The sequence below is a fragment of the Dermacentor silvarum genome, chromosome 2 (assembly GCF_013339745.2).
Source record: "Dermacentor silvarum isolate Dsil-2018 chromosome 2, BIME_Dsil_1.4, whole genome shotgun sequence".
In the NCBI taxonomy this organism is placed as follows: Eukaryota; Metazoa; Arthropoda; class Arachnida; order Ixodida; family Ixodidae; genus Dermacentor; species Dermacentor silvarum.
The window spans coordinates 210,636,152-210,649,523 of NC_051155.1; the positions used below are offsets into that span (position 1 = coordinate 210,636,152).

The 13,372-nt window shown below is 45.4% G+C and overlaps 1 protein-coding gene across 1 annotated transcript in view; it reads left to right on the forward strand.

Annotated features, from left to right (window-relative positions):
* The first annotated feature begins 2,277 nt into the window (after nucleotides 1-2,277).
* Nucleotides 2,278-13,372, forward strand: part of LOC119442534 (uncharacterized) — a 28,412-nt gene continuing 17,317 nt past the window's right edge. Inside the window, exon 1 of the mRNA XM_037707447.2 lies at nucleotides 2,278-2,538. Coding sequence (XP_037563375.1) covers nucleotides 2,372-2,538 — 167 coding nt within the window. The 5' untranslated portion in view covers nucleotides 2,278-2,371. The remainder of the gene's footprint in view (nucleotides 2,539-13,372) is intronic.

Genomic DNA, 13,372 nt, shown 5'->3' on the forward strand with positions numbered 1-13,372 from the left:
GGTTGGGAAGAGGGAGGTCCTGGTGGCGCCGCCGCCTGTTGGCGGCTAGAGGAGCCCCACGGTTCATTTAGTAGTTCGCTCATACTGTGAATGCTGGACAATGCTTCGAAGGGACCTCGGCTTTCTGTGCTACCACCCCCGCCCTCCTTTCCAGCCTATTATGGCAAATAAAAAACGCTTCCATAATGCACTGCCACACTGGCTACTGCGCCCAGCCGCTCACGCACGCAGGAAGTCCGCCAACATGGCACATTTGAATCAATTTTTTTTTAAATTACCCGTGAAGAGAACAAATAAGCTGCACGCTTTTCGCTCCAAAACTATACATGCTGTAGTCGCAGTTTCATCTAATTTGATTCGGCACCTAAAAAGAAAGCACGAACGTGAGTACACGCAACAAGAGAAGGGGCTGCCAAGCCAGCCGAAGATAACGTCGGCCTTCATCGCTGGATGCAGCTCTGTGCCTGTTAATTGAAAGGCTGCTCTTGACGACGCCATAATATAAGGTCTTCTTGAACACTACTTTCGCCAGCATGAAAATACGCTACGTCGTCATTTTACCGTTAACACATTTAAGCTTAAGCAATATTAAAACATCACAAGCCGTTTAAGCATGCTGGCCATGCAAATACTATATGTAGCGGGAGAACTGCCCCTATGGGAATTTGTAGGGTGATTGTACTGTACGAGATATGTCACCAAGCTACTTTCCCTCGACCTTGATAACGTGTTCTGCGTATTTTTGCAGTTCTTAACGCGTCTGATGACATCATCTTTATGGTGTGTTCATCGTTAACTCGATGAAACTATCAAGATGCCTTTCCTACATTGAGGAATTACAGGAATAGAATTGAACTGCCTGGCCATTCCCGGAGTGGGAATGGGCTAAGTTTTTCATTCCGAGGAATTCAAACGAATGGAATTGTGGCAAGTTCTAATTCCCCGTAATGGAATTGGAATGGAATGGGGACGCCCATTCCGCAACACTGGATGAGAGGTGCTTTTCCTTTTAAGTGACAATAAATTCCTCGCAACGGTAAACTTAAGTTTATAGTGGTAGTCTTCAAATCTCCGTTTTCATTCATTTGGCAGAAAAGGGTTTGTTACCAGAGGACCCTTTGCCTGGTCAAACTTCCCCTTCCGTGAACTTAGCGTCGGTACCGCAGCGCCGACATGTTAGTGCGACACACCACAGATTGCATAGCACATCCTCATATTTTGGTTGATTTAGCACATGAAATATTCATAGTTACTTTAGAAGGTTGCCGTAATCCTTCCTTATAATAATACTTTGTTCTTCTTTAATCCTTCTCATAAACTATCGTTTCTTCTTAACGGGAGATACTGCCAGAAAAGAAAACTTTATTTGTCCTAAGATTTGTTCCTGAATTGTGCGAGCCATCGTGCCAGTTCGTCGCGCTGTCACCGCCGCCATTGGGTCAGCTCTCTTGGGTGACACTAAGCACTATCACTGAAGTGATCTACGATTTTTCTTCGCCTCTTTCTTTCACTCTATATATTCAGTGTAAGTGATAGCGTGTTATTATTATACCCTGCAGGGAAATAACGTTTTACTTTTCCACATACTCTCCTGAATGGGTGTTGGTTGGCCTTGCTGTAGGTTGCGAGCGTAGCAAATTTATTCCTGACGGTGTGTGGAGGCACGCTGTTAAAATCGCTTGTTTTCCTTTGAACGGGCGGACTTAATATATACTGAGTGAACAAAGTATCCAGTATCCGTACGTGCTGTCCTTGCCCTATAGCAAAATGCCTGGTGCGTGCGGTGCTAATTATTATACTCGACTGACAACATGCGTCGGTCACTTGCATTAAAGGGGCCGCTCGCGGATAGCATGGTAATAGAAGCCAATAGCGCTCTTCCTCTCAGCGTTGGTGACCTTTGCTTAATGGTACAAACAATTACCAAGGTGGTACCCGCGCCAAATGCGAAAGGGTGTCGCCCAACCAGCGTCGTGCGCTCCCCACAGACCTTCGCTTCTGTTCCCCGCGCACCGTATTTCCCGTGTCCTAAGGTCCAGGTAATACGAAACGAGAGAGAAAGTCGTACCTTCCCGCGTATAGCCGGCCAACCGCGTTTTCCCAATGACCCACATGCGACATCGGTAGGCGCCTCACGAGTGTTGGTAACCAAGGGATACGCGTGTGTGCGCGCCTGTGGAGAGAGAGGGAGAGGGAGCGTGTACGGGCGCTTCGGGAGAGGGGACACGTGACGGGAAGGCGAGGGCGTTGTTTCAGCGGGAGCTCGGCGCGGCACGCTTCGTCGCCGGCCGCGTTGCGTGAGCGTCTGTCACAGCGCGCTCGCGCGCCGTCCTGTGACGACGAGCGCTCCGTGGACGACTGCGACGACGCCATGTCGCGCGAAGTGGAGCTGGAACGGCCGGCCCGGGTCGAGCAGCCGCGGGAACGCGTGTTGCAGAAGCCAGCAGCGTCCAACGGTCCCGAACTCGGCGGCGACGACGAGGAAGAGGTGTTGCTGGAGAAAGAGGAGCAGTGCGTCTGTCAGATCTGCACGTGCGGGTGAGTTGCCCATGACGACACTGCACGTGAGCCGGCTGTGCGTACTTACTATAGTGCAGCGCATGCGACCTGCAGGTGCCGGCGCTTCGTTTACGAGCCGCTCGCTCTCGGAGGGCATCGCACACTAACCGCATGCGTTGAACCGCTGTGCTCTTTTACGCGCCACGTTGCGTGTCGAAACCACGGGCCTGGACTCGGTTTGTTTGTCATTGGCGCGCCGCCATTGCTAACAGCGTGTTCTCTCTACGGTGCATACACGATCCGCTTTCGTGCTCCGTGAATTCAGTCTGCAGGAGTATACGTACGAAGGAATTGTTCGTAAGAACGTGTGGCGCCGAGCCGTGTTGCGAATCCTGGCTGCTTCTTCGTAAGATCTATAGTTTATTGCTGGTCTCGTCGGTGTTTCGTATTGTGCGCTATGGCAGTTGATCGACTTGCATTCTTATAAACGTCACTTTATCGCGCGAACGTTTTGCGAATTCGAATCTTCAATGAATGTCGGCAAGTAGGAAAACAGTGCGTCCCTGTTTGGTGGATTGCTTGGAAATGTGCCCTGACGTTACACATAGATTGCAGTTGCAGCATCGCGGCATAGCGATTCTCTATGTTGAGTGAGGCCACACGTTTGAAATCCAGTACTACCAGCCAAGCGTTCATTGCAAGCGGCTACAAGCGAACAGTCGTGTCCCAACTTTCACCTCTCACGTTCTTAGCGATAATATTCGCTTCGAAAAGAGCCTACAGCTTTCTAATTTCCGTGCAACTCAAGAAGAAAAACGAACGTGAGCAAATATTGCTCGCCGGCGCATACGAACCAGCGTTTCGCTGTTAGTATATATAGATACCGCAATGGAAGCGTGTCTTACCATAAATCTGCATTTGAGAACCTTGTATCCGTGCATGCGTGCGAGTGGCTTCAGTGTCTGACCGCGTCGCACCTGAGTTATTGCCCCTTGGCACGCCAGCAAATCGTGCGACACTATATAGACTACAAGCACTTGTGTAGCTCGTGAATGATTCGTGTAGGGTGTAATGATGCTTCTGTCCGTGTTACGCGTCTGTCCCCTCCGTCCTCGGCATTTCTCTCTAAGAACTGTTCCACTTCCCATTCACTTCGATTTCTGTAGCTGTGCGGTCCGGGTGTTTTGAGTGCTGTGTATCATTTAGGTATGCGCACTGCTTTGCCTAAATTTGCGTAATTTGTTTGTTTTTTTTTTGTTTTTGCAGCAGCTTGATATTAATGTCACAGGCCCAAGTGTCGGGAAAGAAACAAACAATGAAAGTAATATTCGATCAGTGAAGCAGGACAGAACAAGTATGGTTTTATATGACACGTTTATATGCCTACCTCCCGTACGTTATACGCAAAATGAAAAAAATCATTTTACGACGTCAATCAATTTTCTCTTTTTGTTGAATACTGGACGAGCATCGCGTTCGTGTTACAACTTCTGATTTTACCCTTTCGTGAAACCTTTGATTAGACATCTATTACACTGCATAATGGGGAATGATTCTGGAATCACATTGGGCTACTATCCAAAATCAAAAAAGATGGCTGACTAATGGAGTATAGGAGGTATTCAATAAGGTATACAAAGCAACTTGTTTCTATAATATCGTGTCTTAAACGTGTGATGGCGCCGAGGAAAAGAAATATTCATATCCTTCTTCATTTCTTCTTATCACTGAGTAATTTGAAAATTCGCGGTAAAAGCTTTTGATTTAGTTTGAAGCAATAGGCTGCAATACAAAGCTTGTCAGAGCATGTTTCAATATGCATGTACATGTCGATGAAGGTCTATAGAAAATTTGTAATTGCTGTCATAAGGTCGAGGTGAAGCTTGACACATACACAACTCTTCAAACAATTATGTTTACGAGCACAGTCTATGTTATCTTGGCAACAACGATAACATAAAAAGTCCGGGCAAGTCACCATTTTTATTTAAATACAATTTTATGCCGCAGGGCAAGCGGCTCGAAAAAATTCCCTAATACCGGCAACTATTCTATTCCAATGCAATTCCTATTCGCGCGTCATATAAGTGGTCCAAGCGGCAGTCCGCCCACGTTATCAACGGAATCGGCAGGGAGTGAATGGTGGATGATAAGAAAGGAATAGAATCAGGTGAAAGGAATTCTTATACATTATACTGGCCCAGCTTTCCACCTTTTCTCCAACTTTATCTGCATTGTTGTTGTTGTTGATGTTTTTTTATTCTGCAAGATATACAAGTCACGCGGGATTCCGTTCTACGTCGTCTCATTGCTAGATTCATGACCGTTAATTTTTTAAAGATTATGATTAGGTACACGTACACGTGCGCGTGAGTATATATTGTATAAAATTAGTTGCTTTTCTGAGAAAAACTAAATGGCTGCAACTTCGCGCTTGTGATTTCCTTATCCTGCACTTGATTATCATGTATAAACAATATTGGACGTAAATTCTTCTAAGTAGCTGACAGTGCTGGTGTTAACACGTTCTCCGATCCGTCAATGCGTGTGTCATTGTGACAAGATTTCAACTAAAGCTAGATGACACAGTATCTCCACAGCACAGCAGGAAATTAATATTCACACGGTTAAAAAAAGAAAGAGAGAGAGAGAGAGGGAGACTGGTTCACTGGCTGCGACTTCGCAAGAAAGTGAGAATGTGAGTCGTCATCCTTGGAAGCAAGATCGACAGTCACTGATAATTATGCTCAAAAGTAAACAAACAGCAAAGTACAAAATAATTCACTTTTAGACGCGTATTTATTTATTTTTCACACTTATGATGACTGTTTAGAAATTCTCAGTTTCTAGCTCGGGTAGCAAGGAACATCTGCTGGCAGGGAAGTTTCTGTATGTTCGAAAACCTAGAGGATCCAAGTACCCCGAATCTTATACACACAAGGGAAGAAGGGCGGTCATGTCACCAAGAGGTTTTGCGCATGTGTGTATGCATGTGCGTCTGAGCTAACTTCAATAGGTCTGAAAACAATGCAATCATGTCGTGGCATTGTCGCCAGCACCCACCGCAGTTCTAACTTTAAAAATACCCCTCCTCCTCCCATTATTGCGATAACATTAAATACCACTTACCAGAGATACTCGTCCGCCATTTATTCTCGTCACACTGACCACTACATCCGTGTACCAATGCAGAAGCCATACCGAAGCTAATTTTCTTGCGTCTTGCGAACGTTTATGTACTCTCGTACCGAAATTTCCTTCCGCTGTTTTCTCTCTATTGGTCTGACTTTAATACGCTTACTACCTTTCCTGCAAGTTGGAATAGTAGAGTACGTACGCGGCGCCACCAACAGACATCAACATACCTTCACGCGATGCATTTAACAATATTTAAAAAATTACAAGGTCTATTACAATTCACAAGGTTAACACAAAATGAAATTTTCTGTTATTATAATTTTGTTCTCGTCGTGAACAATAGTATTCATTTTGAATAAGCGTTTGCGTAGCTGGCAGAAGAATAAGAAGAAAGGCTGGAACAAATGGCACGCGAACTTTTTTTTTTTACTTTATTAAAAAAGTTCAATAATTCCAGAGGCTTTCTGGAATAAGGGACCCTCTCACCTCGACTGTTTCAAATAAAGGTTTATTCATTCATTCATTAGTGTGCTTTAGACTTGACAAGTTATATTTTAACCCATTCGATTCTTGGCCGAACACCCGTAATCGGTATGACCCATATGTAGATGCAAACCAGCCAAACGAACTCTCAATATACTCCTGCTTTATTATTTTTTTTTCCCGCGGAGTATTCGTTCAATAAAGAAACAGCGCTCCGATGGGTGACTGAGTGGCACACATTTCAGTGCAGTGTCACGCCCTGCGTCACCTTCCAAGGTGCTAAAACGTAGCGACCCTATCTCTCTCTCTCTCCACATCTCAACACGAACGATCGGTAGTGCTGCTGTTTTCAGTGTCGCACATATCGCTCATATCGATCTTTCCCCCTCCAAGGTTTGGCGAGCCGAGACTATTCGTTTCACGAATCGGCCACGTCGATACGGAAGTAGAAAAAAAGAAAGAATATATATTGAAAGGAAAGGTAGGATGTGAGAGAGAAAAATGACAGTGAGGGAGGTGGGCCGTGGACGTGACTCGCACAATGACTCGGGCTCCGTCTGCGAAGGCCTCAAAAAAGTCTGCGCCCCTCCCTCAAACAGACCTATGGACAAGGGAAGAGGGATTGGAGTGGTGGGGCGCACTTCGCGAAAGCTGGCTTCGCTGCACAAAGGGGGTAGCTTGCGGGGAAGCCCACGTCGGTGGCTGTTTGCGGAAGCGTTGAGATTTGGTTGAGTGGTTCCCCGAAGCTTCCTCCTTTTTTTTTTTTTTTTTTTTTGCCGGTCTGCGGAGGGGGTAAATGGACAAGTTTTCTTGTATTTCCCAGTCGACACGTTTTAAATATTCATAGACCGTTCTCTCTTTTTCGTGCACGTTTTCTTAGCTATCCTCACGCGATTGGTTTATTTCATTATGTTCTTTGAATATTATTTTCCTGCTGTAGTTGGGTCTTTAGAAGAACAGCCGGTGCACTTATCAGGATGAATTATTTGGCAATGTTTGAGAACGCGCTGATACTTCCGGGTAGTTCGAAAACCTGGTGAGGCTTGGCGGCTTGCCGTTCGCCGCGGCTTTTCTCTGGAAAACTTGAGACACTATAGCCTCGAAACTATCGCAAAGCAAGGGCTACGAGCGCTAACGCTGACCTAAATTCTTGAGCTAGCAGCGGAGAAGCGTTGCTATATGTTTGGGCAGGTGTACGCGAAGCTTTAGCTACACATACTTTGCTCGGTTGAAGGAAACACTTTGCAATTTGTTATTTGTTATATCAAAGAGTTATTCGTTGGTGTTATATATGGCACATGTCTGTTAATTTTGAAAAGGCCGTTTTAATTAAAATTTCCCGTAAGCGTAACCCTCTTCATTTCACGTATTCAGCTCATAACATTTTTCTGTTGAAAGTGGACCACTACAAGCATCTTGGTCTTTGGATTTCGCATGACCTTAGCTCGACGAAACACATAGGCGCTGTAATTAGCTCATCTACCTATAAACTCTTCTATCTAACACGAGCTCTCAAACGTTCTACTCCCTCTGCTCGCCTTACTGCGTTTAAGGCAATTGTTCAGCCAACTTTAGATTACGCATCTATAATTTGGTACCGTTACGCTCAAAAACATGTCAACCAAATTGAAAAAAAAAATACAAAAGAGAGCGGTAAGATTTCTTTATAGCAGCTTTGGGCGAACCTTCCAACGCTAACGCAAAAAAAAAATTGTGTTTTGAGATTGAAATTTTTTTCAGTTAGTTAAAGGGTATTATAAGGTAGACATCTCGAAGTTACTTTCCTTCTCTACAGGATATGCCACAAGGCAGAAACACGCGTTGACAATAACCCGTTTCTTCGCCCGGAATAACACATTTAAGTTTTTTTTTTTTTCCTAGGACAATAACTGAATGGGAATAAACTTAACGATGAAGCCGTTTCACAATAATCCCTAATCCTTCTTGCCGCACATCTCTAGCAGTGATTTGTCTCGCATGTCCTGCTGAGCTTATTATATGCCCTCGTGATTGGTTCTAGTGAAGCATTGTGTTGCATTGCCACAATATGTACTTTCTTTCCCTGTATTTCTTTTATTGTTGCAGTTGTTTGACAATTTGCAAAGCCCAGCAAATGTAGCTCCACTCTGCTAAAACCGCAAGTCAGGGTTGCAGCATTTATAAATAAATAAATAAATAAATAAATAAATAAATAAATAAATAAATAAATAAATAAATAAATAAATAAATAAATAAATAAATAAATAAATAAATAAATTTTTATTTAGACTAACGCAATTAGCGTTGAAAGTGTGATCTCTGTGCTTGCTTTTTGTCAGGGTATAGACTTCTAAGACCCGCCGTGGTTGCTCAGTGGCTATGGTGTTGGGTTGCTGAGCACGAGGTCGCGGGATCGAATCCCGGCCACGGCGGCCGCATTTCGATGGGGGCGAAATGCGAAAACACCCGTGTACTTAGATTTAGGTGCACGTTAAAGAACCCCAGGTGGTCCAAATTTCCGGAGTCCCCCACTACGGCGTGCCTCATAATCAGAACTGGTTTTGGCATGTAAAACCCCATAATTCTTTTTATAGACTTCTAGTATCAGTGAAGATGTATTGAGAACAGAAACGAACTGGACTTGGGAACACGGTGTGTTTGCTGTTTGTTTCTACGTGCGTATGTGTGATTTACGATCGTTTTACGCTGGGGCGCCAAACAAAAGATAACAGACGTCACATTCGGAATATTCCGAGAGATATACGCTTTTCAGGACTCCGAATAAACGTATAGAACTTCAGGGTTGGTACCCTGAAACGTTTCGACACGCATCTAAGCGTGACCACAAGGCAGAACGGCAGTAACAATAATTATTGGAAAAAACGGCACGGGAACCATTCTGCGCGGGAAGTAAGGGGAGAAAATGAAATCTACCAATGTACTCTCTGAAAATACATGTAGCGTTCATCTCCACCAAAGAAACACGCCTCTTGTGTGAATGGACATGCGTCCAAAGCGTAAATCGAGCGAGGCCAAAAGGCATTATTCGCTGACCGAATTGGTGCACCCTTCGCTCTCCGCAACATTCTCTCCTTGATCGCAATACACATTTAGCAGAGGTGCTTCGCGGGATATGCCAACTCTATCACGGATGCACTGTGTTCACAGAGCAAAGCTGCTTGTGACTGTGTTATTTTTTGTCACCATTTCATTTACTCAATATCAATCCGCACAACCTTTTCCCTAGATTATTTCTTTACGTTACAGATTTGCAGTTATATCCACTTCAAGACATTTTGTATTGTTGATTGTTTTATACTTTCTTATTTTTTTACGGTGCAATGTTGACTTGTAACTTCCGTGGTTAGCGCCTTCCTCTGTGATGATTTGTTTGCGCTCGCTATCGTCGGAATGCTTATTAGTGTGTTTTAAGGGGTCGGGAACGCGGTCACTGTGTGGTATGCAGCGCGCGCAAACGAACAGGCCCCAATTAGTTTGAGCGTGCGCAGCTGGTGTCAAGTTCGTGTTCCGTACCGTATACATGAGAATGGAATGACGCGGTTCGCCGTAACTGTATGCTCATCATTTCCACGCAGTCGAATGAGTCCACCGGAAACACAGTATACCAACGCTGCACCGTCGTCGTCGTCCTTCGCGCTAAACTTTAACCGCACAAAAACGAACTGACGGCAACTAGCACAGCTCGCAGTTGTTCCGCTTAATCACCGACAACGCACCACGGCAACTAGAACGGCAGCTCCGCGTGCGAAAAAGCGGAACGTGCTCAGCTGCAGCCCACACGCGGCGATTCCCTGTAGGTGGCATTATAGGCGCATCTGCATCTGCCGCTGCTATATCAACCGGCAGTGTTTGACCTTGGCAGGGGCGGCAGCACGCACCGGGAATGGAGTACGAGCTCGAATACGTGACGGCGAGGCTAAGGTAGGAAGAGGGCTCCCCGACGCACCGGGGGTCGGCCCCCGGCCTAATCGTCGCATGGCGTCCACCGCCGCGACCAACCAAGGACGTGCGTACATGCTCTTGCGCGGCGGCCGCCTGCGTCGTCCCGAGAACTGCAACTGGAGCGTGTCCCAACACGGGAGGAACGCTCTCGCCTAAAAAAACCACGAGAGCTTCTGCGGCTAGCGGCCAGTGGAAAAGAGAGGAGCGAGCTTCCTTTCTTCCCTTCGTTCTGCGAATCCCTGATGTTGTACACGCGCTGGCGCCCCCTAGCCAGAGAATGTGAAATTATTTCTCGCTGAGGCAGGAGTGAGCGTTGCGTAACCCACGAGTGACGCAGTCAGTGGGCGCTTCACCGATAACGTTCTTCGCTTCGGTACGCGTCCTCCATGCCTTTGCACCGCTTGGGCGCCCACTATATCGTCCTAGGGCGCCTACCTGCATAAATATAGCGATAGCGCTGGAGACTCCGGTGTTTAGCAACGTCACTCGAAAGCAATGTGGCCTGTACAGGAACGCCTGTGTTAAACGCATTTCGTTTTAATCTTACATCTCGTCTCGCTACCGTAGCGAACCAATAGAAGACGTGCCAATCTCAGGCTGACGCAAAATGCATCATTTCTTCGGTTACAGCAAAATGAGTGACTGTACTTGACGTGGCTTGGCTCGGACAGAACAATTTAGCACCGTATTAACAAACACTCTCACGTGAGCGTCGTCCAAAGTGACTTGTTACGCTCTTACGTGGGAGAGGTTTTTCTGAATAGGGGCACTTTGTATTCTTCTGGAGCCACGCTACATTACCTAATTTTACCATTGCCACCAATGTCGACATTGCCTAAGAGCGTACAGTTGCGAGCGTGCAACATGCATAAACAAACAAAGCCCAAGTATTTTTGATGCGGTGAGCTTGAAACCTCAAAATTCTGTTTGAAGTGCGGGAAACTTAGCGCAAAGTGCGTAGGAGCATTTTTGATACACTGGATTCAATTTTCACTTGTGGATCGTTCACAAAATCAATTGCGATAAATAATAATTACTATACTAACCAATCTTAGCACAAAGTACAGATCATTTTTTTAGCGACCTGCCTCTTTTAGTTCTCTGCCTCTTTCTTTCTTTTCTTCTTTTTTTTCTAATCACTAATGGTGTTTTGAGGTTTGTTAGGGCAAGCGAAGAAAACGTATGCTGGATGTCCAGCAAAACAGACATGCGGGGTGAAACTAGTCGTTTGACCGAATGAACTACTGAAACCCGTAAGGTGTAGGCAGATTTATGAACGGGAAAGCTGGTGTCCACCTGACTGCTCCAAAGGAACTTCGCGCGGGTTCCTCGGAAATAGAGAGATTCGCAGTTGAAGAACAGAACTGGCAGACTACAGCGATTTCTTCCGATCTGAACTCATTTATGTGGAACAGCAGTAGGCTCGAACAGCAGTAGGCTCTCGTAGTGGACACCGCCGCCTCCTCAAGAACAGTTCATTTGCGACGCGCACACCAAATCCATGCCCTATATCGACGGCTGTTTTTCTGGACCGGTAGCAAAAACAGATCACGAAGGCTACGCTTTTGCTACCTGCACGCGACGGAAGCGATTGCGGAAGACAGAAACACGTCATGGACGCCATTTTTTGAATATCACTTTTCGCCTGCTGCGGCCTCCGAAATGCTTGCACAGCAGACGCTGCCGCTCTCAAAGTCTGCATGCCGCACACGATTCCGCAGAAACTGATATTGCCCGCAGGTGCGTGAGTTCAATCCTTCAGAGGCGGTCGTGGGCAAAGTCGCGTTTCTCTTCTCACATGGCGAGGCTGTAGCTGAGAATGTGGCCTGAAGATGACGTCATGATTATCACAACGAGTTGATGTCGATGACGTCACGGAAATGACGAAACGGACACAGCGACATCAGTTCATTGTAAAGTAAACGCTGCTCGGGTGTGCGAATATCGAAACTTTCGAATGCAACTCGAATATATGCTTTATTCGAGTCGGTCATCGAATCTAATAATCGCTATCTTAAATGCGAATATTTTTCGAAAAGTTGTCGAATACTTCGTATCGCCAACTGCGCGCGATCAAGCACGAAATTGGAGCAATTGTGCGACGTTATTTAATCCAGTCGGCCATGGCAGACATAAAACACGATAAGTTACGTTCTGGAGCACGCTACTTCGCTCGGGGAATCAGATTTTCCGGAGTAAACCACCATCATGCGTGCACTCTCCAGTGAGTCCTGAGTATGCGAATAAACTGCTTATTTGCTCCGAATGCTACCATTTGTGCTCACTTTACAACGTGCTACTACTTCACAACGTGTCATCTAATGACAGAAACTTGCTAACGTTGTGAATATACTAGGACGTGAAGATAATTTTTATTAACGATGCAAACGACTGATCATTATTCGAAATAAGTATTCAATTCGATTCTATTCGCTTCTGGCACTATTCGATTCGTACTCGATTTGGCCTCGAAAATCGCAATTCGCACGCACCTAGTGGACAGGTTAACCGGAATGGGATCCGATCGGCTACGCTACACTGCGAGAGGGAAAATAAAATAAGAAAAAAAATCACAAAGAACAGAAAGAGGCCCGCTATACGTGTTCCCAATCAAACCGTTTTTCAGTTAATTACACGCTCTGAAAAAGTCTAAACAAGTCGCACAAAAAGCTCTCACAGGGGGCTTCACAAACAGTTTATAAAGACACTCTACTTGTCAAACAAGAAGAGTGTCAAGGTTGGGAAAAAAGCAAGTCTTCTTGTTTATTTGTTTGTTTGTTTGTTTTGTGAGAACCAGGGAAATACCGATGTGCTATATAGTATACGGCCAAGACCGCGAAGTGAGATCTCAGTGCATGTTTTGAGCGTTAACCCGAGTCATTCTAACAATTTTTGTAAGTTTTCAGGATAGCTGTGCCGATCACTGACTGTTCGTTCGCGTTGGACAGCGTACTTACGAAATCTAGAGATCACCCGCTTTCACATGTGGGGATGAAGCTTTGAAGGTGCAGGAATTCAGAGCCTCCTACAACAATATTTTCGTTATATCATAAGGCGCTGTGACAACGTTTATTGCAACTGATCTGCGGTATACTTTTAACATTCGCAATGGGAAATCCTATTAACGACTTTCTGTTTTCATTGATAGGAATACATACTACTCTGCTAATTCTACAATATGCTATTTAATTCTAGCCTTCATCTTCATCATCATCAGCTTATTTTTATGTCTACTTCAAGACGAAGGCGATCTCCAATTACCCCTGTATTGCACTAGCTGATTCCAATTTCCACCTGCAAATTTCCTAAT